The 12,639-nt window shown below is 38.2% G+C and overlaps 1 protein-coding gene across 7 annotated transcripts in view; it reads right to left on the bottom strand.

The window, feature by feature from the left end:
• FCHSD2 (FCH and double SH3 domains 2) overlaps positions 1–12,639 on the bottom strand; it is a 300,305-nt gene that overhangs the window by 52,219 nt on the left and 235,447 nt on the right. For all 7 annotated transcript variants that reach the window (XM_019449723.2, XM_053900073.1, XM_019449722.2 and 4 more), the window contains one exon: positions 8,081–8,197. In XM_019449723.2, the coding sequence (XP_019305268.1) occupies positions 8,081–8,197 (117 nt within the window). The remainder of the gene's footprint in view (positions 1–8,080; positions 8,198–12,639) is intronic.

Genomic DNA, 12,639 nt, shown 5'->3' on the forward strand with positions numbered 1-12,639 from the left:
TCCCGTATTCGGCATAGACATTTATAATTGTTAGTTCTTCTTGATGGATAGACCCTGTAATTATTATATAATGCCCTTCTTCATCTCTGGTTACAGCCTTTAATTTAAAGTCTAGTTTGTCTGATATAAGTATGGCTACTCCAGCTTTCTTTTGACTTCCAGTAGCATGATAAATTGTTCTCCATCCCCTCACTTTCAATCTGAAAGTGTCCTCAGGTCTAACATGAGTCTCTTGTAGACAGCAAATAGATGGGTCTTGTTTTTTTATCCATTCTGATACAATATGTCTTTTGGTTGGCGCATTTAGTCCATTTACATCCAGTGTTATTATAGAAAGATGTGGGTTTAGAGTCATTGTGATGTCTGTAGGTTTCATGCTTGTAGCGATGTCTCTGGTACTTTGTCTCACAGGATCCCCCTTAGGATCTCTTGTAGGGCTGGTTTAGTGGTGATGAATTCCTTCAGTTTTTGTTTGTTTGGGAAGACCTTTATCTCTCCTTCTATTCTAAATGACAGATTTGCTGGATAGAGGATTCTCGGCTGCATATTTTTTCTGTTCATCACATTGAAGATTTCCTCCCATTCCTTTCTGGCCTGCCAAGTTTCAGTAGAGAGATCCGTCACGAGTCTTATCGGTCTCCCTTTATATGTTAAAGCACGTATATCCCTAGCTGCTTTCAGAATTTTCTCTTTATCCTTGTATTTTGCCAGTTTCACTATGATAGGTCGTGCAGAAGATTGATTCGTTACGTCTGAAGGGAGTTCTCTGTGCCTCTTGGATTTCAATGCCTTTTTCCTTCCCCAGATCAGGGAAGTTCTCAGCTATTATTTCTTCAAGTACACCTTCAGCACCTTTCCCTCTCTCTTCCTCCTCTGGAATACCAATTATGCATGATTATTTCTCTTTAGTGCATCACCTAGTTCTCTAATTTTCCCCTCAAACTCCTGGACTTTTTTTTATCTCTTTTTCTCAGCTTCTTCTTTTTCCATAATTTTATCTTCTAGTTCACCTATTCTCTCCTCTGCCTCTTCAATCTGAGCTGTGGTCATCTCCATTTTATCTTGCAGCTCATTAATAGCATTTTTTAGCTCCTCCTGGCTGTTCCTTAGTCCCTTGATCTCTGTAGCAATAGATTCTCTGCTGTCCTTTATACTGTTTTCAAGCCCAGCTATTAATTTTATGACTATTATTCTAAATTCACTTTCTGTTATATTGTTTAAATCGTTTTTGATCAGTTTGTTAGCTGTCGTTATTTCCTGGAGGTTTTTTTGAGGGGAATTCTTCTGTTTAGTCATTTTGGATAGTCCCCGGAGTGGTGCAGAACTGCAGGGCACTTCCCCTGTGCTATCTTGAATAACTTGCACTGGTGGGCAGAGCCGTAGTCAGACCTGATGTCTGCCCCAGCCCACCGCTGGGGCCACAGTCAGACTGGTGTGTACCTTCTCTTCCCCTCTCCTAGGGGCAGGATTCACTGTGGGGTGGCGTGGCCCGTCTGGGCTACTTGCACACTGCCAGGCTTGTGGTGCTGGGGATCTGGTGTATTAGCTGGGGTGGATCAGCAAGGTGCACAGAGGCAGGAGGGGCAGGCTCAGCTTGCTTTTCTTTTGGTGATCCACTTCGGGTGGGGCCCTGTGGCACCGGGAGGGAGTCAGACCTGCCGCCGGAGGGATGGATCCACAGAAGCACAGCGTTGGGTGTTTGCGTGGTGCAAGCAAGTTCCCTGGCAGGAACTGGTTCCCTTTGGGATTTTGGCTGGGGGATGGCGAGGGAGATGGCGCTGGCGAGCGCCTTTGTTCCCCTCCAAGCTGAGCTCTGTGGTCCGGGGCTCAACAACTCTCCCTCCCATTGTCCTCCATCCCTCCTGTTCTCCGAGCAGAGCTGTTAGCTTATAACCTTCCAGATGTCAAGTCCCACTTGCTGTCGGAACACACTCTGTCCGGCTCCTCTGCTTTTGCAAGCCAGACTCGGGGGCTCTGCTTGGCCGGCGGGCCGCCCCTCTGCCCCGGCCTCCTCCCGCCAGTCCGTGCAGCGCGCACCGCCTCTCCGCCCTTCCGTGGGCCTCTCGTCTGCGCTTGGCTCCAGAGACTCCGTTCTGCTAGTCTTCTGGCGGTTTTCTGGGTTATTTAGGCAGGTGTAGGTGGAATCTAAGTGATCGGTAGGACGCAGTGAGCCCAGTGTCCTCCTACGTCGCCATCTTCCGCTCTGGAAAGGCTTATTCTTATTTTTCAAAATTGCTTTGGCTATTCTAGATCATTCGCTTTTCCATGTATGCTTTAGAAGCATTTTGTCAATTTCTATAAAAATCCCTGCTGGATGTTTGACTTGGATTGCACTGAATATATGGATTAATTTGGAGATAGCTGCTATTTTAAAAATATTGAGACCTCTACAAATGAACAAAGAAAAAAAGAGATAAACCAAAAAACAGACTCTTAAATATAGAGAACTGGTGGTTACCAGAAAGGAAGTAGCTGGGAAGATGGGTGAAATAGGTTAGGGGATTAAGAGTACACTTACCATACTGAGCACTGAGTAATGTATGGAACTGTTGAATCACTATATTGTACACCTGAAACTAACATAACATTGTATGTTACCTATACTGGAATTAAAAAAAACAAAACAAAAAACTTGAGTTCCCCATGTTAGGAAAATAAAAATAAAATGAAAATATTGATACTTCTTTTCCATTAGTCTGTATGTCTGTCATGCCAATACTACAATGTTTTGACTACTTTATATTGAATACTTTGAATAGCTTTGTAGTAAATTTTTTAATGTTTATTTATTTTGAGAGAACAAGAGAGCGAGCAGGGAAGGGGCAGAGAGAGGGAGTGAGAGAATCCCAAGCAGGTTCTACACTGGCAGCACAGAGCTTGATGTGGGGCTCGAACTCATGAACCAGGAGATCATGACCTGAGCCAAAACCAGGAGTCAGACGCTTAACTGACTGAGCCGCCCAGGCACCCTTTTGTAATAAGTTTTAAGGTCAGGGAGTAGGAGTCCTTCAACCTTGTTCTTTTTCAAGACTGTTTTGGCTACCTGGGGTTCCTTGAGATTCCATATGAATTTTAGGATGGGTTTTTCTATTCCTGCAAAAAAATACTGTTGGAATTTTAATAGGGATTGCACTGAATCTGTAGATCATTTTGGGTGGTACTGTCATCTTAACATTATCTTCCATTCCATAAACACAGGATGTCTTTCCATTTACTTATATCTTATTTAACTACTTTCATCAATGACTTACAGTTTTAAGTGTACAAGTCATTTGCCTCTGTGGTTTATTCCTAAGTATTTTATTCTTTTTGATGGTATTGTAAATGGAATTATTTTCTTAATTTCCTTTTTGGATTGTATTTTGTTAGTGTATAAAACGTAATTCATTTTTGTGTAATTTTGCACTTTGCTGAATTTGTTTACTAGCTCTAATAGGTGTGTGTGAGTATAAGATCATTTCATTTGTGAACAGAGAACATTTTACTTCTTTCTTCTCAATTTGGATCCCTAAAAGGCTGTGAAGGCTGTGGCTAGGACTTCTAGTTCTATAACGAATAGAAGTGGCAAAAGGGGCATCCTTGTGTTGTTTCTGATCCTAAAGGGGATATTTCCAGTTTTATACCATTTAATATCACTGCTTTTTAACAAATTGATTATGAAATGCTTTGGTGTGATCTTTGTGTTTTACCTTCCTGGGGTTTGTTGGGCTCCTTGCATTTATGGGTTTACAGTTTTTTATTAAACTTGGACAGTTTTAGCTATAATTTTTCAAATATTTTTTCTGACTCTTTCTTCTGTGTCTCCAAATATATCTTTAACTCCCAAAATATAATAGATCACATATTATCCTAGAGAGATTAATGATGCTCTTTTAATTTTTATAAAGTCTTTATTTCACTCTCTGTGCTTCAGATTAGATAGTTTCTGTTGCTATATATACTTTTAAACTCGTTTTTTTGGTGCCATCCGATCTACTGAATTTTTCATTTCAAATATTGTAGTTTCAGCTTTAGAAGTTCCATTTGGTTCTTTTTTTTAATGTTTATTTATTTTTGAGAGAAGGAAACAGAGAGACAGGGAGACAGAGAATCCCAAGCAGGCTCCACACTGTCAGTGCAGAGCCTGATGCGGGGCTCAAACTCACAAACTGTGAGATCATGACCTGAGCTGAAATCAAGCGTCAGACACTTAACCAACTGAGCCACAGGTGTCCCCCACCCCCCCATTTGGTTCTTTTGTATATCTTCCTTTTCTTTCTTCAATATGTTCATGTTTGTTTTCTTTTAAATTCTTGAACTTACTTACTGTTCTAAAGTCCTTATTTGCTAATTCCATCATCTCTAGCATTTATCGATCTGCTTTAATTGATTTTTCTTTTGGTCATGGATCATACTCTCTTGCGTCTTTTAATATCTAGTAAATTTGATTCTTTAAAATTTTTTTTTTAAAGTTTATTTATTTTGAGAGTGAGAGACAGAGAGAGCGAGCAGGGGAAGGGCAGAGAGGGAGGGAGAGAGAGAATCCCAGGCAGGCTCCACACTGTCAGTGAGGAGCCCAATGCAGCGCTTCAACCCACAAACTGTGAGATCATGACCTGAGCTGAAACCAAGAGTCTGATACTTAACCGACTGAGCCACCCAGGTGCCCCAAATTCAAATTTTTTGTTTAAATTAAATTTTTTACATTTTATTTTAGAGAGGGAGAGCAGGTGGGGGGGGGGGAGGGAGGGAGGGAGGGAGGGGGAGAGAGAGAGAGAGAGAGAGAGAGAGAGAGAGAGAGAGAATCTCCAGCAGGCTCCACGTTCAGTGCAAAGCCCGATGCAGGGTTTGATCCCATGGCCCTGGGGTCATGACCTGAGCTGTAATCAATGAGCCACATAGGTATCCTGCAAATTTTACTCTTGACATAGTAAATACTGTGTTGTTAAATGTTGGATTTTGTTTCCTTCCTTTGAAGAGACTTTTTTTTTTTTCTGGCAGGCAAATAGATTACTTGTGGATTAGCTTGATCTTTCTGAAGCTTGTTTTAAAGCTCTGTTAATTCTAAAATAGCCTTATTCTAGGACTAATTTACCCTGGAACCAATGTATGATCCTTCTGTAGTCTCTTGAATGCCTCAAATGATCCATGAATAGTCAACGAAGAGCAGCCTCAACCTTGGCTAGGAACAACTTGAATGTGCCCTAGCCCTATGTGATCTCTGGGAATCGTTCATTTTATCTCCACTGTCATTCTCTAACCAGTATTGTAGAATTTCACCATATGCTTATGTGGTTTAGTATTCAACAGATTGAAGGGGAGACCTACGTACATGTTTGGAATTCTTTCTTTGCATCTCCATGTTATCTGGTACTTTGCCCTGAAATTCATGCCACATCAGCTCTTTGAACTCTGATTTCTGTCATCTCAACTCAGTGAGTCTGTGGTGCCTGCTTAAGTTCTCCCTCCCTACACTGCAATATAGAAAGGGCCTTTAGGCAGAAAGCTTGAGAAGTCATACGGCCAAGTTCAATGTTATTTTTTCTCTCAGGTTTCACACTCCTGTTATTACCTGTTGTACAGTGTCTGAAAACATTTGTTTCATATATTTACACTAGTTTTATAGTTGTTTATGAAGGAGGGTAAGTGTGTGATCCCAGGTAATTTATCATGGCCCAAAACAGAACCCCTTAACTTTATTGCTTAAATTATACCTTACAAGATTAAAGCCTATCATAGGTCATACTACAAAGAAATGGAAAAGTTGTTGAAATCTGCCTGTCTCTATCTCCTAGCAGAAAGACACAACATGCCTTGACATCAGAGAGAGGAAGCAGATTTATTTTTAGTATCTAAACATTTACTTTCAAATATAGTAAGGCATTTTAATGCAACAGTCTCTTTACGTGTTTTACATTTTGACATACAAAGCTGCAGTAATCAATCACTATTTATTGGATGTATGGTAGACAGATAACTTGTCTCTCTAGTTCACAAATTCTTTGACAGAGATATACTGTGTTACAGGAATTGTACCCAAAAAGCCTTATCTGTCTATGGATCTCATTTAGATGACCAGATTCTAAAATTCAAACTGGAGTCTGATGCCAGGCTTTGGGGGATTTGGGTAAAAAGGGGAATTTTATTTTGCATGCAAGTGGGATGTGAACTGTTATACCCAGAAAGTAGACTGTGGCTATTTTCAAAAAAAGTTACAATATTTCCCATTCCACATGTTCTTACAGAACCTTGCTGTTTCCCTACCAAGAAGTGGAGTTTATGTTCTCTCTCCTTGAACTTGGACAACAGGCCTTTGTGACTGCCTCAGTTAACAAAAATATGACACAAGTAGTATCATGTTATTTCTGAGGCTCGGCCAGAAAAGATAACATAGCTTCTACCTGGCTCACTCTTGGGACTCCCACCTTTGAGGCCCTGTGCTACCATGTAAGAAATACAGCTAATCTAAAGCCACTGTGCTGGAGAGACTGAGATGCATGAGGAGCTCTACCAGTTCCAGCTCCCAGCTGTTCAAGTCTTCCTGTTCCAAGACCAGATATGTCAGTGGGCAAGTCTGTGAGGTGACTCTGGCAGTGGTCACTATCTGACTGCAACCACGTGGGAGACTCCCAAGTGAGAAGTGGCAAGCTAAGTCCATCCAATCCCCAGAGTGCTAAGAGACAAGTGAAATATGCTCTTTTTGTGGCATTAAGTTTTAGGTCATTTGTTTTACAGCATTAGATGAGTGGAACACTGAATGTGGGATGCCTGTGGGGATGTCCAAGCATGTGAGAGGATATATGAATACACAGAAGAAAGGCCCAATGTTGAAGATACTAATTTATGATTTGTTGGTAAGTGAAACCATGGCACTGGTTGAGACTGCTAGTTAAGGGACTAAAGAATAAGAAAAGATAGCCTACTACAGAAACCCAAGGAATTTAAATATTTAAATGTGGGGTGGAGAAAGAAGAACTTAGGAATTGCCACAGAGGCAGAAGGAAAACCAGGACAATGTTAAGACAGGGATAACTAGAGAAGAGAGTGTTTCAACACAAAGAGAGCTGTCAATTGTGATGAAACTGCCAACAGGTTTTAAGAAATAAAAGTGTCCATTTTGGATTTTGCAACATAGACATCATTGGTGATTTGGGCAAGTGCAGTCTGTATGGAGTGCAGGGAGAGGAAAGAAGGAAAAGTCCAAATGTTATGGGTGAGAGATTAGGAAATACAGATATTAAATATGGAAAATTCTTTTAATATGTTGGATATGAAGATAAACACAAAAATTATAAATAAAGGGAAATTAGAAAAAAATTTACTACACCTAAAGTAATTTCTTTGTGCTTAGAGTTTAGTCTTGAAGATACATTTTTTTTGGTGTTTAATTTTAATTTTTTAATTTAATTTAAATTTTTTATTAAGTAAACTCTATGTCCAACATGGGGCTCGAACTCACGACCCTGAGATCAAGAGTCACATGCTTTATTGACTGAGCCAGCTAGGCACCCCTTGAAGACACATTTTCATGGAATCTACAATTAAGACTTCAAAAAACTTGTCTAGGGAATTAAAAGCTTAATTCAACACAGGCATATCTCTTGCACTACCTGAAAGACGGTAACATTATCACTAGGCTTTCTTAGGCAATTCTATGGCAAAAAAATAAATTACTATGCTGCTGCTTGAAGGGCTTAAGGAATTTTTTTTATTATAACTTATGTATGTATGTATGTATGTCTATTTATTTATTTTGGGAGAGACAAAGTGAGAGAGGGAAGGGGGAGAGAGGGAGAGAGTGAGAATCCCAAGCAGGCTCTGCACTGTCAGTGCAAGCCTGATGTGGGGGCTTGATCTCAGGAACTGTGAAATCATGACCTGTACCGAAAACAAGAATCTGATGCTTAACTGACTGAGGCACCCAGGTGCCCCAGGCTTAAGGAATTTCCAAGCTAAGTAGATAACTGAGAGCATACAGCTGAATGGTGAGAAATTACAGAAAAAAACAGGATATTTTTCACATTAATAGAACTCAACTCATTAAATTGGTTTGACATTTGGCTTAAGCTAAATGTAGCCTAAGACTCTCTACTGCACTTACCCGTTGTTGGTGAACAATGTTTTTGTGCTCACGTGCCACACGTGTAGCCCATTTTCGAGCCTCCTTGTTTAGACTGTGCTCCTCTGTGGTTCCAGTTTCTGATTCTAATTGTCGGCTCTACAACGTTAAGAGAGAACAGAGACCAAATACTGTTATCCATACTGAAGTCACTACTGTTTGTAAGTGGACCAGAGGGCCTTCACTTAATCAGCACTCTAACCAAGTCATGCTCCACTACTGTGGGAAGCAATGTCTCACGTCAGAACATTAGCAGAAAACTAAGAGGACGGAATGAAACCATAAATGACCACAGGTTTTTCTGTTTTGTTTTGTTTGTCTTTTACTGCTTAATATCAAAGCTGCATCTCTCATACTGGGTGTGAAGAAAAGCTAGCTAACCAAAGAAGAAAAAAAAAAGTATTCATGCCAATCTACTATGACATTAAAAGAGTTGCATAGTTAAAATGGAAACAACCCAATAGTTTCAATGGCATTAAAAAAAAGAATCAATGAGTAGAAGCACAAAGAACAAAATAATACAGTAACAGCAACAGAAGCTTTCTGTCCATGAAAATACTGGGTTTACTTTAGTTTTAGGTCCATAACCAATTCACCAAACCCCTCAAACCAGTTTTTGCCCTTCCTCTGGACTTCAGTGTCATAGGAAATATAGGGGTGCTAGATTAAATGATCAGTAAGGGTTTCTTCTAGCCCTAAAATACTATTACTCTGTTTCACAAAGAACACACTTCAAAAGCTAAATTAACAATAGTAATAGTTTAACTTCTACTGTACAAAGTATTTTGAAAAGTGTTTCATGTGATATTTACAACCTTATGAGATGGGTCATACAGCCACCTGATAGAAAAGAAAACTGAGGCTCAGAGAGGTTAAGTAAACTTTCTGGTGTCTACCAGATATTAATTGTTGCGACTTTGATTATACAAGTCTGATGCCAGAATCAGAACTATTAACCAATAAACTATTTCAATTTCCCCTAAATTCTTAAGAACCCATGAAAAAATGTAAAATTGGGAAAGCAAACAATTTCTTAAATATGAGTTATCCAAAGAGGATTTTAATAGAAGCAAAATTTACAGTGGATAGATTTTAGAAAACTGACTTTTGTAAGGCTACAAAGCTCAAAATTGGTAAAGCAGAATTTGTTAAACTGGATTAAAACAGTATTTCTGTTGGGAGGATTGTAGGCAAGGGTGAAAAACTTTTACTCTATGCAGACATTTCAGTTAAAGCTAGATTATACAATGATAAATGCATTGAAACAGAGGAAAAGAATCAAAATCAAAATCTAAGCAACTTCACAATTACATTTTATATTCTTTCTTTTACTTTTTTAATTTTTTAAAATTTATATCCAAATTAGCATATAGTGCAACAATGATTTCAGGAGTAGATTCCTTAATGCCCCTTACCCATTTAGTCCATCCCCCCTCCCACAACCCCTCCAGTAACCCTCTGTTTGTCCTCCATATTTCAGAGTCTCTTATGTTTTGTCCCCCTCCCTCTTTTTATATTATTTTTGTTTCCCTTCCCTTATGTTTATCTGTTTTGTCTCTTAAAGTCCTCATATGAGTGAAGTCATATATTTGTCTTTCTCTAATTTTGCTTAGCATAATACCCTCCAGTTCCAACCATGTAGTTGTAAATGGCAAGATTTCATTCTTTTTGTTTGCCAAGTAATACTCATTGTGTGTGTGTGTGTGTGTATATATATATATATATATATATATATATATATATATATATATATATATACCGCATCTTCTTTGTCCATTCATCCATCAATGGACATTTGGGCTCTTTCCATACTTTGGCTATTGTTGATAGTGCTGCTATAAACATGGGGATGCATATGTCCCTTCAAAACAGCACACCTGTATGCCTTGGATAAATACCTAGTAGTGCAATTTCTGGGTCATAGGGCAGTTCTACTTTTAATTTTCTGAGGAACCTCCATACTATTTTCCAGAGTGGTTGCACCAGCTTGCATTCCCATACATTTTATATTCTGATTCATTCTTTGGGCCATTAGGAATCTGGGAATCACCTTTATTATTATATTTTGCTTTGTAAAAGGATCTAGGCATTTAAATTTTAATCCATCCTCAGAAATCAGGGTTAAAATGTTAATCCCTGGATGCAGACTTCAAGGGCAGCCTACATTAGTCAGAGGAATCTAATGTATAAGTGGAATGCCAGAAACGTGTATTTTCAAGAGCCCAGGTTTAGGTTTTTAAGTCAGACAGACTTAGTTTTAATCCTCTCTATGCTATTTGTTAGCTTTATGATCTTGGGCATGTTATTAATCTGAGTCTTACTTACATCTGAATATTGGTAAAAATGCCTATTTCATAAGGGTTATTAAGATAAATGAGTTCATATTATGAATATTCTCTTATAGTATATATACATATTAAGTATCCTATAAATGGTAATTGTTAATGCTAAAGACCCACGTGAAAATTACTTAAAACAAAATCTCATTACTGTTAACAAAAAACTCCAAATAATTTCTAGGTTCTTGCTAGCCCAATAAGTGAATCAGAAATAAGACTGAAGATATGTTGAAAGATCAAGGCAGATCTCAAAGTGAATGAACTTATAGGGAGTAGATCAGATGAGAAAGGAGACAGTTGATGGAGAAATTGGATTTTCATTACTGAGCAACATTTTAGGAATAGGTTTAAATGTGCTGGTTGCAGGTAAGGCCATAGCCCTACCTGTCCACATATAATTTGTGCCTTTTAATGGAGTTATTTCCTGTGCTTAAGAGCTGGGGAAGCAAAGATGGGTTTTTCCCCCCTTTCTCTTTGGGTTTACTATTACTCAGACAGGAGTGCCCAATGGTCAGGACAGACAACAAATGCCACTGATTGGGAGATATGAGTTTATAGTTCAAATTCAGATTAATTTTTTTTCATGAATTTTACAATCAAGCCATGGAAAGACAAATGGAAGCAACCTACAACTCAGGTCTAGGCAAATGGGAATTTCATACACGGCAAACACGTCCCAGGGTGTTAAACAATACACAGAGAAATGTTCTATTGCCACCGCTATCATCTGAGATTGATATATATCAGGAGCCGGTGTCGATCAGATGGTGATGTTAGCAGTGGTTGATTCTACCAAAGAAACTGCTAGTGACTGCTTCTTTTTGAAATGTTAGCTAATTTAATCTTTAGTTCATTCTTTTAACATTTTTCCTTTACCTCTTAAAAATGTAGTTGAAACATACAAGAATAACATATATAAGCTATTAAACACAAATATTTCAAGAACATTGTTATCTTCCTGAAGCAGAATATGAGAACTTAAAAATTATGTGCCAAACAATACTGTAGTCTAGCTCTGAAAAAATTCACTTGTTGAACTTGATTATTTTTAGAGACATAAATAACAATATCACAATTCTCAGAAAAAGTGGCACAAAAATAATTCAAATAAATTATAAACTGAAGAGAAATGCTGTAAAAGGACTTTCCTATCAATTTTTAAGTATAGGGTAGGTAGTTTTTCATTTGTCATTTGTCAGATTGGGTTTTTGATAAGTTAGGTCCAGTAAATGTGATCCTTGAGATCTTCAGAAACATTAGATTTTAGAAATCATATAAGTTTTAGTAAAAAAAAAAAAATTACAAAAGCAAATAGGTCTTTTCCTGGGAAATAAATGTAAATCTAAAAACAAGCCTATGCTGTTCCCTCCAGATAATATAGCTTCCTTATTGTTTTTTGTATCAGTCTTCAAATCTCAGTTCAAGTGCTATGTTCTCTGTGAAACCTTCCCTGACTTTGCAGAAAGACTCAGGGGGTCCTTCATTTTTTAACATATTTCCATTATATTAATTTATTCATTTGTTAGACATTTATTTACCTATTTATTTTTTTGAGAGAGAACATGCATGCGTGTGCATACAGAAGGACAGAGGGAGAAGGAGAGAGAAAATCTCTCCATGCTCAGAAAGCACCGAGGCCAACATGGGGCTTAATCTCACAACTGAGAGATCATGACCTGAGATGAAATCAAGAGTTGGATGATTAACCGACTCAGTGATCCAGGTGCCCCTATTCACTTGTCAGACATTTATTGAGTGGCTACTGTCAGGCAAATATCACATTATACTGTGACTGCTGGCATGTATGCTTCCCATTTGTCTTTAGGCAATTTGAGGACTTGAACCCTCAGTTAAATTTGGCTAAACAAATAAAACCTAATGCCTTTATTCTAAAGTGAGGCCACCAGATTATTGGAATGGTGCTTAAAGAGATTACCAGACATAAACATACATTAGAATCAGTTCCTAACTGATAAAAGAAAGATTATTTTGTATACGGAAGAACAGAAGAAGAAAGAGAACTAATTTATTAAGTGTCATGTATTTTAATGTAGGTTCTCAAAGTGGACTTAAGATTGAGATCCTTCTCTCCCTTGTACAATAAAAGGCTTCCTTTTTCTTCTTTAAATGCCCACTATAAAATTCATTCAAAATAGAAAACTGAGGAAGGAAATTTTTTTGGATCTCCAAATTAAGGGATTT

The sequence above is a fragment of the Panthera pardus genome, unplaced genomic scaffold (assembly GCF_024362965.1).
Source record: "Panthera pardus isolate Hobbes unplaced genomic scaffold, ASM2436296v1 HiC_scaffold_12, whole genome shotgun sequence".
Lineage (NCBI taxonomy): Eukaryota > Metazoa > Chordata > Mammalia > Carnivora > Felidae > Panthera > Panthera pardus.